The 17,579-nt window shown below is 41.8% G+C and overlaps 1 protein-coding gene across 2 annotated transcripts in view; it reads right to left on the bottom strand.

Moving 5' to 3' along the window:
• RXFP2 (relaxin family peptide receptor 2) overlaps positions 1-17,579 on the bottom strand; it is a 453,266-nt gene that overhangs the window by 253,473 nt on the left and 182,214 nt on the right. For both annotated transcript variants that reach the window (XM_082248385.1, XM_082248386.1), the window contains exon 2: positions 8,919-9,047. In XM_082248385.1, coding sequence (XP_082104511.1) covers positions 8,919-9,047 — 129 coding nt within the window. The remainder of the gene's footprint in view (positions 1-8,918; positions 9,048-17,579) is intronic.

Raw genomic sequence — 17,579 nt, 5'->3', positions numbered from 1 at the left:
CACAATGTCTGGATTCTAATATTCAACATAATTAATATCTACAGTACATGTCACTTGGTTAAAATTTAGTCTTTTTAAACATATTTTTATATCATATATCATTGTTTGTTTTGGTAGTTAATCCTGCAGAGAATGATTTCTTATTTGTGTTTTATTATGCACTGTTACTATGGCCAGCCCAGTGAGCTGTATATGATGATTTCAGAATTATAAATATAGTGTTGACCGTTGGCAAACCATGCTAGCTTAGTATATAAATGTCCTTCTGTATTTTGTGATATATGATGCTGCATGGTATAATAAATCTGTTCTTGTGGTTGATGCAATACAAACATTCATTGTTTTGGATGCTAATTACTTCCATTGTACAGTAATTGCACTTAATTATGTTCTCTCTGAAAACATAAGGAATGGCACCAATACTAGTTGTTCTCTGTTTTGTTTATGCAGCAGCCCTTAGGGAGAAAAATTCTAATGTAGGAGCTAAGAATTATTATAAGTGACCCTACATTGACCCCCTTATGGTGCCCACATCACAGCTGGTAAACTACATTATACCCTCAGTTACTAAATCTAAGCATACAAATTTGACATGCTTACGTTATATTAGACCAGTATTGGCACCCTTTCTTTTTGCCTCCAGATTTAGAAACTATGGTTTTTCCACGTTGTGGTTATTCCTAATGGCTGTGCATTGGGTAGTTGTTGTCATGTATCTGCATTTATATAGGAACACATTTTAACATGGTTTGCCCCTGTAGTTGTACACAGCAGAGCACTGTCTGGCTGAACAGGAGACCTGATATTTCTCTGCTGCAGTTAAGTAACATTTACAGGTCTTGTTCCTCCCCCAGCCTGTGACTGGACAGTGAAAGACTGATGAGTTTATCTCTTTGTCTTCCTATCAGTATGGAATCACAACTGACTGGCTCCTTGTGCTGCTTTTCCCTGCTTTCTTTGAGCTCTGCTGTGCAGATTGTACAGAAGGTACATACACTGCATGCTTTACCGCTTGCCGACCGCCCACATTATATTTACTGTGGCAGTCAGCCCCTCCTGGGCAAAGCAACATAGTACTATGTCGCTTGCCCAGGAGCCTGCAGGAAAAAAGGGAAATGGTTAAAAACTCCCCTATGTCATAACCAGTGACCCTGATCTGATGCTTCCTCCATGTTATGCTCTTATACCTAGTGACCCCCATATTCCTCCATGTCACACCCAGGCACCCTGATGTTTTTCCTTGTCACACCCTGGTACCCCAATATTCCTCCATGTCATGCTGTCATATCCACTGACCCCAATGTTCCTCCATGTCACACCCAGGGACCCCGTGTTCCTCCATGTCATGCTGTCATACCCAGTGACCCCAATGTTCCTCTATGTCACACCCTGATGTTCCTCCATGTCACACCTGGGGACCCTAATGTTTCTCTGTGTCACATCTGGGGACCCCATTCCCCCATGGCACACCCAGGGACCCCAATTCCTCATGGCTCACCTGGTGACCCCGAACCACTGTTACACCACGTGACCCCTATCCCCCATGTCACACCTGGTGACTCCGATTCCCCATGGCACACCTGATGACCCCCGATTCCCTTTCATACCAGGGATTCCCTGACTGTGGTTATAAGTGACACATGGGATATATAAGGTTTACATGTGAATGCAACTTCCCACTTCCTCTTCTTTCCCACTGTATGTGCGGTATCACGCTATGTGTTTTTTTTATATACCTGTTTTAAATGGTCTCTGAACACCTGCCACTCAGAGTTTTCCACCTTCACATCGGTGAGAAGTTAACTGAGTGGATCCTGCCATTCCCTCCTTAAAGTGAGCTGAGGTTTATCCATTAATGTGGATGATCATTTGTATTTAGTAAGCAGCCCTTCTTACTAAAAACTTGTCTTTCAAGCCGCTATACGGAGCAGCATCCACATATTGGAACTTGCATTGGAAGGTTTTTTTAGCGAAACTCAGTTGCTGGAACACTATATTATTTTAATTTTGTTTTTGTTTGTCTGTGCATCCATTTATTGGGACTTTTTTTCAATGGATCTACTAGTGATCACTATTCATTTGGTGGATATTATTTGTTGGACATATTTGTTGATTTTAATTGATATATGCACTTTATTTATGGGTTAAGCGCTACACATATTTACACTACAACTGCAAACCTACCAAGGCATGGTCGTCCACCTAAACTGACAGGCTGGGCAAGGAGAGCATTCATCAGAGAAGCAGCCAAGAGGCCCATGGTAACTCTGGAGGAGCTGCAGAGACCCAAAGCTCAAGTGGGAGCATCTTTCTGCAGGACAACTATTAGTGGTGCACTGCACAAATCTTGCCTTGGAAGAGTGGCCAGAAGAAAGTCATTGTTAAAAGGAAGAAGTCCCATTTGAGGTTTGCGAGAAGCCATGTGGGGGACACAGCAAACATGTGGAAGAAGGTGCTCTGGTCAGATGAGACCAAAAGGGAACTTTTTGGCCAAAAAGGAAAATGCTATGTGTGGTGAAAAATGAACACTGCAAATTACCCTGAGCACACCATCCCCACCGTAAAACATGGTGGTGGCAGCATCATATTGTGGGGGGTGCTTTAATTCAGCAGGGACAAGGAAGCTGTCAGAGTTGATGGGAGGATTGATGGATCCAAATACAGGGCAATCCTAGAAGAATGGAGTTTGCAAACGACTTGAGACTGGGGCAGGCAGCAGGGCAACGACCTTAAACATACAGCCAGAGCTACAATGGAATGGTTTACATCAAAGAATATTCATGTGTTAGAATAGCTCAGTCAAAGTCCAGACCTAAATCCAATTGAGAATCTGTGGCAAGACTTGAAACTTGCTGTTCACAGACGCTCTCTATCCAGTCTGACAGAGCTTGAGCTATTTTGCAAAGAAGAATGGGCAAAAATGTCACTCTCTAGATGTGCAAAGCTGGTAGAGACAGACCCAAAAAGCCTTGCAGCTGTAATTGCAGTGAAAGGTGGTTCTACAAAGTATTGATTCCGAGGGGCTAAATACAAATGCACACCACACTTTTCAGATATTTATTTGTAAAAAAAATTTTGAAAACCATTTATCGTTTTCCTTCCACTTCACAGTTATGTGGCACTTTGTGTTTGTCTATTACATAAAATCCCAACAAAATACATTTACCTTTTTGGTTGTTACATGAGAAAATGTGGAAAATTTCAAGGGGTGTGAATACTTTTTCAAGGCACTGTATTTAGGAATACAGGGCTGCATTCATTTGTGGCTTTTTATATCTACCGGGAGGTCAGCTTTAAGTTCCTGGATGTTAGTTAATATTTAATTTCCACACCGAGGATCTTTTGGGCCCATATATTGCACATACTGCATGGACCAGTGCAAGGGCACAAGTAGCCAGATTACCGTATTTATTGGCGTATAACACGCACTTTTTCCTCCTAAAAATGGAGGAAAAAGCAGCAGTGCGTGTTATATGCCAATATGAAAAAAAAAAAGTCCAGGAAGCATCGCCGAGAGCAGAAGGGACGGGCCGGCCTAGGAGAAGGGAGAACGAGTGAGCGCAGTCATCGGAAGTCCCGCCTATGACAGACGTCACACGTCTCGGCAGAGGAGGGTGGACTTTCCGATGACTGTGCTCGCTCGTTCTCCCTTCTCCTCGGCACGGCCCGCCCCCTTCTGCTCTTATGACAGCTTGTCCTTCCTTCTCCTCGGCCGGCCCGCCCCTTCTGCTCTCGGCGCTGCTTCCTGGCGTTTTTTAAAAACAGATTCGGATAGTTCACTGCTGATGAGGCTGCATAATATAGGGACAGACACTGCTGATGAGGCTGCATAATATAGGGACAGACACTGCTGATGAGGCTGCATATAGGGACAGACACTGCTGATGAGGCTGCATTATATAGGGACAGGCACTGCTGATGAGGCTGCATAATATAGGGACAGACACTGCTGATGAGGCTGCATAATATAGGGACAGACACTGCTGGGATGAGGCTGCATATAGGGACAGACACTGCTGATGAGGCTGCATATATGGACACTGCTGATGAGGCTGCATATATGGACACTGCTGATGAGGCTGCATAATATAGGGACAGACACTGCTGATGAGGCTGCATATAGCGACAGACACTGCTGATGAGGCTGCATAATATAGGGACAGACACTGCTGATGAGGCTGCATATAGGGACAGACACTGCTGATGAGGCTGCATATATGGACACTGCTGATGAGGCTGCATATATGGACACTGCTGATGAGGCTGCATATATGGACACTGCTGATGAGGCTGCATTGCTGGACACTGCTGATGAGGCTGCATTCATGGGCACTGGTGAGATGTCATTTGATTAAAAAAAAAAAATGTTCTGAGTTCAAGGCTGTTTATTTTAAATTTAAGCTTTTTTCCTGTAATTTCTCTCCAAATATTGAGGTGCGTGTTATACGCCGGCGCGTGTTATACGCCGATAAATACGGTCATTTTACAGTGTGAAGTTGCCCTACATGTGGTCCGAATTAAATTTCAATTCTTAGGTTTAAAAAGTAAAACCTGTTTTAATTGAAACCTGTAATGAGACAAATATGAAAACCTCCATTGCAGACCCTGTCTTCTGAAATCACTTGTTTCCTGCCTGTCATACTGATCCATCCATTGGTTTTAGTACAGTCTGAGATTCTGACCAAGAAAAAGTACATAGATAAAGAGTAACTCAAACTACTGAGGCCAGAGACAGACAACTAGCATTTTCAGGACAAGGTCAAAAATGGCAGCCAACATGTTTTCCCTCAGTTGAGGCTTACTTTAGAGTCAGCACCGGGTCAATTCTATACAATAAACCTGATAAAAATATAGGCAACATTCCTTTCCAGTGGCCCATGTCTTCAAATACCATCACTTCAATGCACCCTGAAAGCTGCAAGTATTTAATCAGTCATTTGAACTGTATTCCTGTTACCCCACCAATCTGTGGTTCCTCCCAATGACTTCTATATCATGTAATGACATATGAGCTGGTGGGAGAAACCACTGTGTGGGGCAGAAGGATGACAAGTATTTCACACACCGAGAAGTGTGGAATACTTGCAGAATAGAGCAAAGCTACCAAATTTCAAGACAAGAGCAGCAAGAAAATAAAAGTGTATCTATGGTCAAAATATAAAATAATACCTTCATTTTCACATTATATTTGAATTCTTTCTAGCCTACTTTTAATAATCTTGAAGTTTGTAAACGTGCTTTGAGAAGAATCCTCACACATTTCCTTCCTTGATTTCTGTGACACATATTCACCTTGCCCTGTGAGTAGGCACTGCTGTGTCCCACATTTTACAAAGCCAAAGAGGAGGGGTTTCATGAGGCGAAGTCAGCACAGGAATTACAGCTTGTAGGCAGCAAGGTACCATGGGATACATAGTCCTTAGAAATTGAAAATAACCACTTTAGCCCCGGAAGATTTTGCTGCTCAATGACCAGGCCACTTTTTTCAACTTGGCACTGCCCGAATTTAACTGACAATTGTGCAGTCATACAATGCTGTACCCAAACAAAATGTACGTCCTTTTTTTCCCACAAACAGAGCTTTCTTTTGGTGGTATTTGATCACCTCTGCGCTTTTTTATGTTTTGCGATATTAATAAAAAAAGAGCAAAAATGTTGCGAACAATTGACATTTTCTACTTTGACTGTTAAAAAATATCCAATATATTAAATTTTTATCATATACCGTATTTTCCGGCGTATAAGACGACTGGGCGTATTAGACAACCCCCCTAATTTTCATCTACCGGTAATACTTATACTTAGGTTACCTTGGAGATATTATACTCGGCGTATAAGACGACCCCCAATTTTTGGGGGATTTTTTTGAGGTTCAAAAGTAGTCTTATACGCCAGAAAATACAGTATTTAGGCCAAAATGTATTTAGCTACATGTCTTTGACAAAAAAATCCTCAATGAGCGTATTTTTATCCACTTTAAGATTGGAAGATTTTACCCCCTTCCTGACCAGGCCATATTTTGCGATTCGGCACTGCGTTATTTTAATGGACAATTGCACGGTCGTGCAATGCTGTATCCAAATGAAATTTACGTACTTTTTTTTCCCCACAAATAGAGCTTTCTTTTGATGGTATTTGATCACCTGTGCGATTTTTTATTTTTTTTAAAAAGAGCGACAATTTTGAAAAAAAAAAACAATATTTTTCACATTCTGATATATAACATTCCCAAAAAAAATTTAAAAATCTAATTTTTTTAACATTTTAGGCCAATTTGTTTTCTGCTACATATTTCTGGTAAAAAAAATCGCAATAAGCGGATTTTGATTGGTTTGCGCAAAAGTTATCGCATTTACTAACTATGGGAAAGATTTGTCATTTTTATTTTTTTTTACTAGTGATGGCGGCGATCTGCGATTTTTTGTGGGACTGTGACATTGCAGCGGACAGATCAGACCCCTAACTGACATTTTTGACACTTTTGGGGGGACCAGTGACATTACTAATGTAATCAGTGCTATAAATATGCACTGTTACTGTAATAATGACACTGGCAGGGAAGGGGTTAACACTGTCGGTGATCAAGGGGTTAAATGTATGCCTCATGCTTACTGACATGTGTGGGGGGAGGGGGTTCTGTGACACAGACAGAGATTGCAGGTTCAGCTGTGCTGAATCCTGTGATCTCCTCCTGTCTGTCACAGAGAAGATCCGCCTGCTTTGTTTACACAAGTGGGCGAATCTTCTCACACTTTCCCCGACAATCGGGGAATAGAGGCGGTGATCGTTGCCTCTCCTCCTCCGGCCCGACTCCCGCTTTGTCTAAACACAGCAGGAGTGAGCCTCCGCTGGCGCACGCCGCCGAGGCCGCTGGGAGTCCAGCGACGTAGGTCTACGTCGATGGACCCAGGGCTGCCACTGTGCCAAAGTAGCAGAACAGTGAGCAGTCCTAAATTGGTCAAACAGCAGAGGAGTAGCTGCAAAGCATGCAGGGAATCCATGAAGTTGTGGAAAGAGACAACTTCAGCAGACAGTCAGAAATCAGAACATGAAAGGAAACTTTTTGTGTAAGCTTATTTGGGAATGTCAGAATAACTATTGTTTGTACTTTTATTACGTTGTACAATGATGATGTTTTAGATTGAAAGTGTATGCTGTGACCATAGATCTCCTTTAAGTATTTTGCCTGTTTTGCATTGAATAATTTGCAGTTAAAAGTTTGGGGTAATTCTTCTTTAAGATGTGAAAGAAAGCATATTTCACCTCACTTTTTTTCAAAAATAAATATACTTCTTACATAGTTACAAACTTGGTAAGGTTCATTAAAGACACCAGTCCATCCACTTCAACCTGTGTGGGAGGGGGTGTGTGTACGTATTATGTCTCTACCATTTCCCATACCCCTGTATATTGTGTTCACTAACATGCCCATCTAAAAGGTTTTTGAAATTATCGACACTTCTCGCTGACACCACCCTTTCGTATTGTAAAGAACCCCCTACGTAGTTTAAAGTATAATGGCTTTTTGTTCAACTTCATTGAGTGGCCAAATGTCTTCTTAAACGACCTGAGGGTGAATAGTTTTCTCCTTATGCTAAAATCATCATTTAGATATTTGTAGATTGCAATTATGTTGTCTCTCAATTTTTTATTTTTCAAAGAAAATAAGTATAATGTGTGTAGCCGTTATCTCAGCCCCTTTTTAGCCTTGTTACCCTTCTCCTAACTCCAGTTCCAGCACATCTTTCCTGAGGAATAGTAACCAGAACTGGGTCGCATACTCAAGATGTGGCTGAACAACAGTGTTGAAAAGAGGTAGAATTCGAGATTTTTCCTCTTGAGTAAATACCCTTTTTAATATGTGATTTAATAGTCTACTGGCCTTGCTTGCTGCAGCTTGACTTTACATGTTATTCCTGAGCCTATCATCTACAAGGCCCCCCCAGATCCGTTTTCATCCCCAATTCCCCTAGAGGTTTCCTAGCATGAAACTTGCATTCAAATTTTTAGCCCCCAAGTGCATTACTTTACATTTTCCTACATTTAACTTAATTTGCCATATAGTTGTCCACCCCCCAATTTAATAAAATCTTCTTGTAAAGCTGCTATATCCTGGTATTAGGTTATTACCCTGCTTAACTTTGTAATGTCAGCAAAAACTGAGATTGAACTATTTACATCAATTTCTTAGTCAGAGGACAGAGCCTTGGGGTATCCACAGTCCAAACAATTCAGAAGATATTTATCACCACCCTTTGAATGTACTCCTTTATCCAGTTTTTAATCCAGGTACATACATTATTGTCAATGCCAGCAGGCCTCAATTTGTGAACAAAGCATTTATAGGGCACCGTATCAAATGCGAAATCTAGATACACAACATCCACAGGCCTTATGCTATCCAAATAACAGCTTACTTCCTTATAAAATATTAACAGATTGGTCTGGCAAGTGGGGGGTCTCCCCCCCCACACCAAATCCCCCCTTCTGGTACAATCCCCCCCTCCTGGCATAAATCTCACCCCCCCAAATGTCCCCTCCTAGCACAAATACCCTCCAATCATGCCAATTAGCACAAATTCTCTCCATAACAATTTACCCTACTAGCACAAATGCCCTCTACCATATCACTTTTTCTAGCACAAATCCTCTTTTCCAATCCCCCTATCAACACAAATACCCCAAATCACCTTTTCTTGCACACACCCCCACACCCCTCCCACCTAAAAAAAAGTCCCCTTCACCCCATTCCTTGTGGTGCCCACCTAACTTACTTTATGCTACAGTGCTCAGGGCAGCCGCCCCTCCTGCCTACCCCTTGTCCTGGCCCTGGCTCCAATAAGGCCACACGGGTCCTTTATCTCTCCTCCAGCACTTATACGAAAACCTGAAAACAGTAGAAAACACTCATTGCTTACCACAGTATTCTTCATCAGCCCCATTTTCACAGTCCTTTACACCGTCACAGTGAAATGCACGTGGAAGGCATATAGTAAGGTTTCCACATGGAAAATAGCCCATTCTGCAGACTGAATCTGTCAAGGAATCTATAGGGATAGAGAGAGGGCATTTATATTGTTAAATCATTTTTATTAGCTTAGAAGTGTTTTCGAACGCTTTCAAAATTGCACTTCTCAAAAAAAGCTGAAAGTCTGGAAATAAATAATTTTTTTTTGTCAGATATGAAGCTAACTGGACCCTGTTAGTTTATATCTGCTCTGTTTGTGGACACTTGCATAAAAACTTTGTGATCCTTTACAGCCTCCAACTAGCAGGAGGATGTTCGGTTGAGACATAGCACAGACATGAAAGATAATATCTCCCAGATGATTTTGGAACTTCTTGGAATTTCCAGGAAGACTTGCAGGCTAATTCAACAAGACAGGGAAGGGACAATGATCATGTGCCCAGATGTTACTTCAGTTAACTGAAATATTATTTATTACCTAAACTGTAGAAACATATTATTTCAGCTAATTGTTTGGTTAAACCCGGAATGCAAGGATTAAAGCAAGGGCATAATTACAAATCATAGGGCCCCCAACAGCATATACTCATGGTGCAGAACCTTGCAGTCATATTCTTAAATAAAGAAGTGGTCAATCAAAGGAACAATGCCCTGTGTCAATGGTCAACATGACAGAAAAAAATATTTTAGTGGGAGGAAAGAAAAACTGCTCTACCATGGTGGCCAGTAGGCACTAAGAAAAGCCCTGATGTCAGTGTTTTAAAAGTGGATCCATACCCAATTAATGTCTACTCTGTTTGTGCACACTTCCAAACTTTGTAATCTCGTCTATCTTCTAATTCAATTGAAGCAACATAGCACAGACATGGGGGATAATATCTCCCAGATGATTTTGGAACTTCCCAGTACCCAGATTTTACTTCAGCAAATTGAAGTTATTATTGATTACTAGCACTTTTGAAACATTATACATTATTTCAGTGACTTGTTTTGGAGAACCTAGAATGTATGGATTGAAAGCAGGAATATAACTAGAAATTGCAGGGCCCCAAAGCAAAATTTTTAATGGGCCCCGCAACCACATGTGTTAATAGTGCAGAGCCCTGCGGTCATAGTTCATATTCTTATAAAAGAGAATAGACACAAAAAGCAATGGTCCATAGGTGGAAATAATGCTCCAATGTCAGTGGTCAGTAGGAAGAACAAATGCCTTATGTCAGTCATCAGAAGGAGGAAAAAAAGATTGTCAGTAGGAGGAAAGACAAAGTGCCCTTGCGTCAGTGTTACTCCTTGCTCTGGTCACAGTGGTCAGTAGTGACAATGTCACTGATCTGCAGGAAGAAAAAATATCCTTTAGGTAGCTAGTAGGAGGAAGAAATGCCTTGACTTTAGTGTCAGTGAAAGGAAAATATTAGGGACACTGTAGGATGCTGGGGGGGGGGGGCATTGTGAAAGGCTTTGTAGAGTTTTGGGAACACTGTCGGTAGCTTTGGGGGTACTGCAGAGGATTGGGGCACTATGGGGGTCTTTGCAGTGGCCTTCAGTTCCATAGTAGGCTAAGCGGCACTGTGTGGCAATTTGTGGTAAAGAGGAGCCCCAGTGAAAACTTGTGGGCACTATAGGGGCTAGAAGTTCTGCAAATGGCTACAGGGGCACTGTGGGGAGCTGAAGGGCTTTACAGGGAGGGTCATTTGGGGAAACAAACTCATAACTATTTTGAGTTTAACGGCTACTTCTACCTACAGACCCATGGCACAGCTATGGGTATGGATTTCGCACCCAGCTATGCCAACTTGACCATGGGCCTGTGGGAAAAGAGATACATCTGGTCCAACAATCCTTTTTCCTCCCAGATTATATTCTATGGTCGTTACATCGACGACGTAGTGATTATCTGGGATGGTACACCCCTCACCATCCAACCCTTCATAGATCACTGCAGTCAAAACAATATGGGCCTTACCTTCACTTTAGTACAAAATCAAGACTCTTTAGCCTTCCTAGACCTCCTACTCTGCCACGACCAACAAACAATATTCACCGAAAATTACACCAAACCGAGCACTACACTGTAGAGGTCTAGGGAGAATGTATGGGGAGTAGGACTTACAGGGGACAGTGTCAAGAAAGATTTTTCAACCCCTCGCGCACTTGTTGTACCATACATTCAGTGAAAGTGAAACTTCATCCTCTCTCCACTCCACTCATGTGACAGTTGATAGGACTTCACTCCCCAGATGAGAAGACTGTAGCTGTTCACCAGCAGGTAAGGCATTGATCTTCAATGCCTCCCTGTGATGCCTGTTAATGCAATACCTGGTGCTAGAACACTTACCATTCCAGCAACAGGCAACCACTGCCACTCTGCAGAGTATCCCGGATCCTAGAACCAGGGCCGGGGCTACCGCTAGGCAAACTAGGCAGTCGCCTAGGGCACACTGCCGCCTAGGGCGCAGATATACCTCTCAAGGGTCCCTGATTCGATCATCCCCGGCGAATCAGGGCTGAGTACCGGAATGCTTGCGGTGGTGCGGGCGGCTTGGTTCCCGCACGCCACGAGCGACGAGCGACAAACTGCAGCTGGTCTCTCTCCCTGGCTGCCTGTGTCAGTGCAGAGAGCGTAGAGCACTGAACCCGCCACTTCCCCTTCCTGTGTGTTTCCTGTACACAGAGGAGGCAAGAGCAGCTGAGCTCACCACTCTCTGCAACAGCGCCGCTCTGATCTGAGGTATGTGACTGTGATTTTTACAACTAATACTAACTTGCTGGGAGGGTGAATGGAGATCGAGCTGGGGGGGATGCATGGGGGGGATGTATGGAGATGGGGGGTGTATGGAGCTGGGGGGATGTATGGGGGGGTGTATGGAGCTGGGGATGCATGGGGGGGATGTATGGCGATGGGGGGGTGTATGGAGATGGGGAAGGTGTATGGAGATGGGGGGATGTAAGGAGCTGGGGGGTGTATGGAGCTGGTGGGGGGAGTATGGAGCTGGGGGGTGTATAGATCTGGGAGGGATGTATGGATCTGGGGGGGGGTGTATGGAGCTGGGGGGTGTATGGAAATGGGGGGGATGTATGGAGATGGGGGATGTATGGAGATGGGAGGAATGTATGTCATCTTCCTACCCCCCTACCCCCTGTTATCTTCATCCCCCCTGTACCCCACTGTCATCTTCCTACCATCCCACCCCCTGTCATCTTCATCCCCCGTCCCTCTCTGTCAGCTTCCTACCATCCCACCCCTGTCATCTTCATCCCCCCTTTACCCCACTACCAGCTTCCTACCACCAAAGCCCCTTAAATTTACTGGTGCACATCATATAGTGACAACACGGACACAAGGACATTTGTCCTTCCAGTGAAACCACCAATGCATTGAATTTTTTATTTCAGTGTATTCAGTTTCAGTGTATTCAGTTATATCCAAAACCCTGCTCACCCATAGTGCAGTGACCGTGTTTTAAAAATGTTTTAAAGTTTGTTTGTTTTTTGTTTTTTTGGGGGGTGCAAGTAGCTGGTCTTGCCTAGGGCGCAAAATATTCTAGCACAGGCCCTTCCTAGAACACACTAAGGGGACCTATCTTCAGCCCACCAGTCCTCATCTCAAGACCCCCAGGAACTGCTCATTAATGGTAGGAATTTTAGGAATTTACATCAATATTTATCTCACCTTTCTCATGTCTAAGTCTCTTAATTCTTTTTATTACTTTTTCAGAATACACTATACTTTCCACATTATAATAATGAAAAAAGAAGGATAGTAAATACACAGTAAATACCCAACAGACTCTTTCTACTTTTCTGTGAACATTGCCTTTAGCAAATGGCAAACACCATCAATTAAAAACAGGAACACAAAATTCAGCCAATAGATTACATCTAGACTAGCTAATAAATATTTCCCCAATGAGAAAACGTTATATAAATGTATGACTGTAAGTTCCTTCAGAGCAGATTTAGACTCTGTTAAGATAACAACAATTTTGGCATCACTCACTGGCAGTGGCAAGCTGCACATCAGATGTTAATAAAGAACATTCACATTAAAACACCTAATTTTGAAATCTGAATAAGGGGTATAAGAGGAAAAAGAAGGGCCCATTCAGATCTATGCACTGGCATGCCTCACCACATGCTAACACATAAAATAACACATGAAATATGTTCAGTGCAATTTCACTTACCTAGCCAGTGCACCACAACATATAGGGAGGGATTTAATACAACTGGAAAATGTGTTCAAAATCTAGTGCAGGTCTGCAGAGAAACCAAGTTTTACTGTCAAAGCTTAATTGAACAAGCTGAAGTTATAAGCTGATTGGCTGTAGCACTGACCAGTGTATTCTGACGGCGGGGAAGTATCCCTGCTGTCAGAACCCAAAGGTTCAGCGGGGAGGATTACCCCATCCACACTGAATATCATGTGTTGATGGGGGAATCAAGTCTTTTTTTCATTCATGGTTACAGCTTGGTCTATGATTGCCTTCTTACATGTAAAATGGTATCAGGAACAATACAAAGCTGCAGCTACAATGAAAGTGGTAGGGTTTGCATAAAGTAAATTCAGGTGCTAATAGAGTAAGTCCATAGAGACAGATACCAGAAAACAGCCTAACAAGATATTTAGGGGTTGATTTGTAAAAGGCAAATAGACTGTGTACTCTGCAAAGTGCAGTTGCTCCAGAGCTTAAATGAGGTAAAGTTTCACTTTGTAAAGAATACCATGTGCAAGGAAGATTAAAAAACAGCATGTTTGCTTGCATATGATTGGATGATAAAAGTCAGCAGAACTTTACTAAGCTCTGGAGCAACTGCTCTTGCCTAGTGCAACTGCACTTTGCAACATGCACAGTTTATTTGCCTTTTGTAAATCCCTCAGTACAATCCCTTAGTACACAATAACCAGTGATACAGTGATAATTTACAATCTAAGTACCAAATTAAGCAATGCATGGTTCTTGATTATCAGACTGGGTACTTAGTTATTCAATAACATGATTATGATTTTATTATGCAAGTTTACATTTACAAACTGATTACAAATTGATTGACTAATCGAAAGGACGAATTTTGAAGAGAGGCTATGGTATGAAGTGTTGTGTAATGCCCGTGTCACACTGATTCTGTATTGGGTATTCATGGCATTCACACTTCCTGACTTTCTCATTTATTGTGAAGTATCATCAGTCTATTTGCAGCTTTTTGATCATTATTAATTCAGTATGCTATTTGTGCTACTTCTTTGACCTTCTGTTTCATATTAAAAACACGTTTTAGAGGTGAACTTTAAAAGGATATAAGAAAAAAAAAATGTAGTAACCTGTTCATGAAACAAATAATTTAGCAGCACTCTGACTACAAGAAGGACATTCAAACGTAGAGTCAAGCTGGCTCTTCTGTAGCTGAACTTACAGACAGGACAGCAGAGTGAGCAAAGGGGTGACTTTATAAGTGTGCTGATTTTCTATCATTGTCCAGTCACCAGGGCTGGTAGTGAGATTGTGAAAAAAGAGTCCTGTAGCTGCAATAAAAGTTGTGGATACAGCTTTGCTGACTGGAAGAGTTAATTACATGGTTACATAGTTGATGAGGTTGAAAAAAGACACCAGCCCATCCAGTTCAACCTGTGGAGTGTGTTCTTGTGTCTGTGTCAAGAGTATATTGTATATCCCTGTATGTTGTGATCTTTAAGGTACCAATCCAATTGTTTTTTTTTTTAAACTAGCAACACTCCCTGATGATACCACTGCTTGTGGAGGAAAAGTCCACATCTTTACCGCTCTACGCAGTTTAAGGTTAAAATGTTTCTCTTCCAATTTCAGTGAATATTGAACGAAAATGTGCTGCGCTAAAATATAGTGAATAATGATATCACCAAAAAAATATATACAAGAAATATATAATACAAAAAATTCAATGTGTGTGTGAGGAAAAGGTAACCAGAAATTAATCAGTGTTCCTTAAAAATGTGAATATCACCAATGCAAATCAATAATTAAAAAAACATAAATCATCAAGTGCAAATTATAATGAAGTGAAAAGATAAGGATATTAATTAAATTCAATCCCAATAAAGTCCATATAAAAATTAGAAGAAAATCCAAGAAGGTGTGCCACAGGGTCCCAAAAAGTGCATCCACACAATTCCTTGTGAAAATATAATAGACACCGATGTGCAAATCACCCAGGGAAATCAGATGGCTGCTTACCAGAATGGGTAGGTCTCTCAAATTAATGAGTAGACCACAGAAAGCTTAAGTGTAGTGCCAAGGATGGCCACAGGATGTCTCCTTTAAACTCTCAATGGCGATGTCCACATAGTAGGAAACAAATTATGACAGGGACATAGTGTAACTCCGTATATAAGGCATTTATTAGTGATAAAAGGCAGATAAAAACACTCACATTTGCGATGTGAATTCAAGGCATCTAAAAGTTACAGGTACGCTGGAAACGAACGAACATCTCCCTCGCTGTTAGTGTCTAAGAAGCCGGCTTGTTGGGGGCGTGGTCTCATCACGTCTAGGTCACCCGACCGGTTTCGCTATAGGTTAGCGTCATCAGGGGTGCCTTGAATTCACATCACAAATGTGAGTGTTTTTATCTGCCTTTTATCACTAATAAATGCCTTATATACGGAGTTACACTATGTCCCTGTCATAATTTGTTTCCTACTATGTGGACATCGCCATTGAGAGTTTAAAGGAGACATCCTGTGGCCATCCTTGGCACTACACTTAAGCTTTCTGTGGTCTACTCATTAATTTGAGAGACCTACCCGTTCTGGTAAGCAGCCATCTGATTTCCCTGGGTGATTTGCACATCGGTGTCTATTATATTTTCACAAGGAATTGTGTGGATGCACTTTTTGGGACCCTGTGGCACACCTTCTTGGATTTTCTTCTAATTTTTATATGGACTTTATTGGGATTGAATTTAATTAATATCCTTATCTTTTCACTTCATTATAATTTGCACTTGATGATTTATGTTTTTTTAATTATTGATTTGCATTGGTGATATTCACATTTTTAAGGAACACTGATTAATTTCTGGTTACCTTTTCCTCACACACACATTGAATTTTTTGTATTATATATTTCTTGTATATATTTTTTTGGTGATATCATTATTCACTATATTTTAGCGCAGCACATTTTTGTTCAATATTCACTTTGGGTTTTTTTTTCTATGATTCCTTTGTGCAGCAGCTCACCCTACAATACTAATTTTTCACTTAATTAATTATACTAGCGCAGAAATATCCACTTTTATATAATTTCAGTGAATGGCTGCGCGTCTTTCTAAATTCTCTTTCACTGAAAAGTTGTTTTTCCTCTCCAGAGATAATAAGTTCAATGCTTGTAGTCTTTCCTCATAGCTGAGATCCTCTAGTCCCTTTACTAGCATTGTTGCCCTTCTCTAGACTCTCTCCAGTTCTAGCACATCCTTTCTGAGGACTAGAGATGTCCCGAACTATTCGCCGGTGAACAGTTCCCGGCGAACATCGCTTGTTCGCGTCCGCAACTGCGGGCGAACATATGCGATGTTCGGTCCGCCCCCTATACTTCATCATTGAGGCAAACTTTGACCCTGTACCTCACAGTCAGCAGACACATTCCAGCCAATCAGCATACCCTCCCTCCCAGACCCTCCCACCTCCTATAAAAAAGCAAGGACAGCATCCATCTTAGATCATTCTGAAGCAGTGTGTTAGTGAGAGCAGGGAGAGTGCTGCTGCTGCTGCTGCTGTTAATAAGGACAGTTGTTAGATAGTATTCTCGCTCCACTCCTGCTGTAAGGACAGCATCCTGACAGCACCCCAAAAAGCCCTTTTTAGGGCTCGTATTTCAGTCAATTTTTATATATATATATATATATATATATATATATATCTATTGTGCAGTTGCCTGCCCGCCGTGTGTGAGAGGCCACAGACCCACCACAGACTGTACTGTGTGCACACCACACTCATATCGGGTGGCACAGTACCTTGCAGTTTAAAAAATTTTTTTTTTCCACATCCTGCGTAGAAGTTATTGCCCTGCTTAGCTTTGTACCATCCACAAATACTGAGATTGAGCTATTTATCCTACCCTCTATATCATTAATTAATAAATTAAGCAGAATTGGTCCCAGGACAGATCCTTTGGGGACCCCGCTTACCACACTGGACCATTCAGAGTACTCAATATTTATCACCACCCTTTGGACCTGCCCCTGTTGTCAGCTTTCAATCCAGATACTCACCCTCTGGTCCATGCCGACAGACCTCAGTTTGCACAGTAGACGTTTGTTCTGATCTTAAAATTTGCTGTAGAAGACTAAAAACCCTTTGGCAAGTAAACAAAAAACTTTTTGTATGTGTTTTTCAACTGTGTATCTGGAGTTCTGTTTTAAAGGTGTAGCTGGTCGCCTTGCTGGCTGTGTAACTCCCCCCCCCCCCCAAAGCTTCCCTGCTGTGCAGCTTCAGAGCATCTTTTGTGTTATCACCGCTTGCTCCATATCCTAGCCAAGTTATAGTATTATTACTCACATTGCAGTTAATTCTTATATGCACTGTGTATTGTTGACTTTGCTGATTCATGCTTTGATTCCAGTTTAGTGGTAC

The sequence above is a fragment of the Pelophylax lessonae genome (genome assembly GCF_965119305.1).
Source record: "Pelophylax lessonae genome assembly, chromosome: 2".
Classification (NCBI taxonomy): Eukaryota; Metazoa; Chordata; class Amphibia; order Anura; family Ranidae; genus Pelophylax; species Pelophylax lessonae.
The sequence above is the reverse complement of the archived record's forward strand: the minus strand, read 5'-3'. Positions and strand labels throughout refer to the sequence as shown.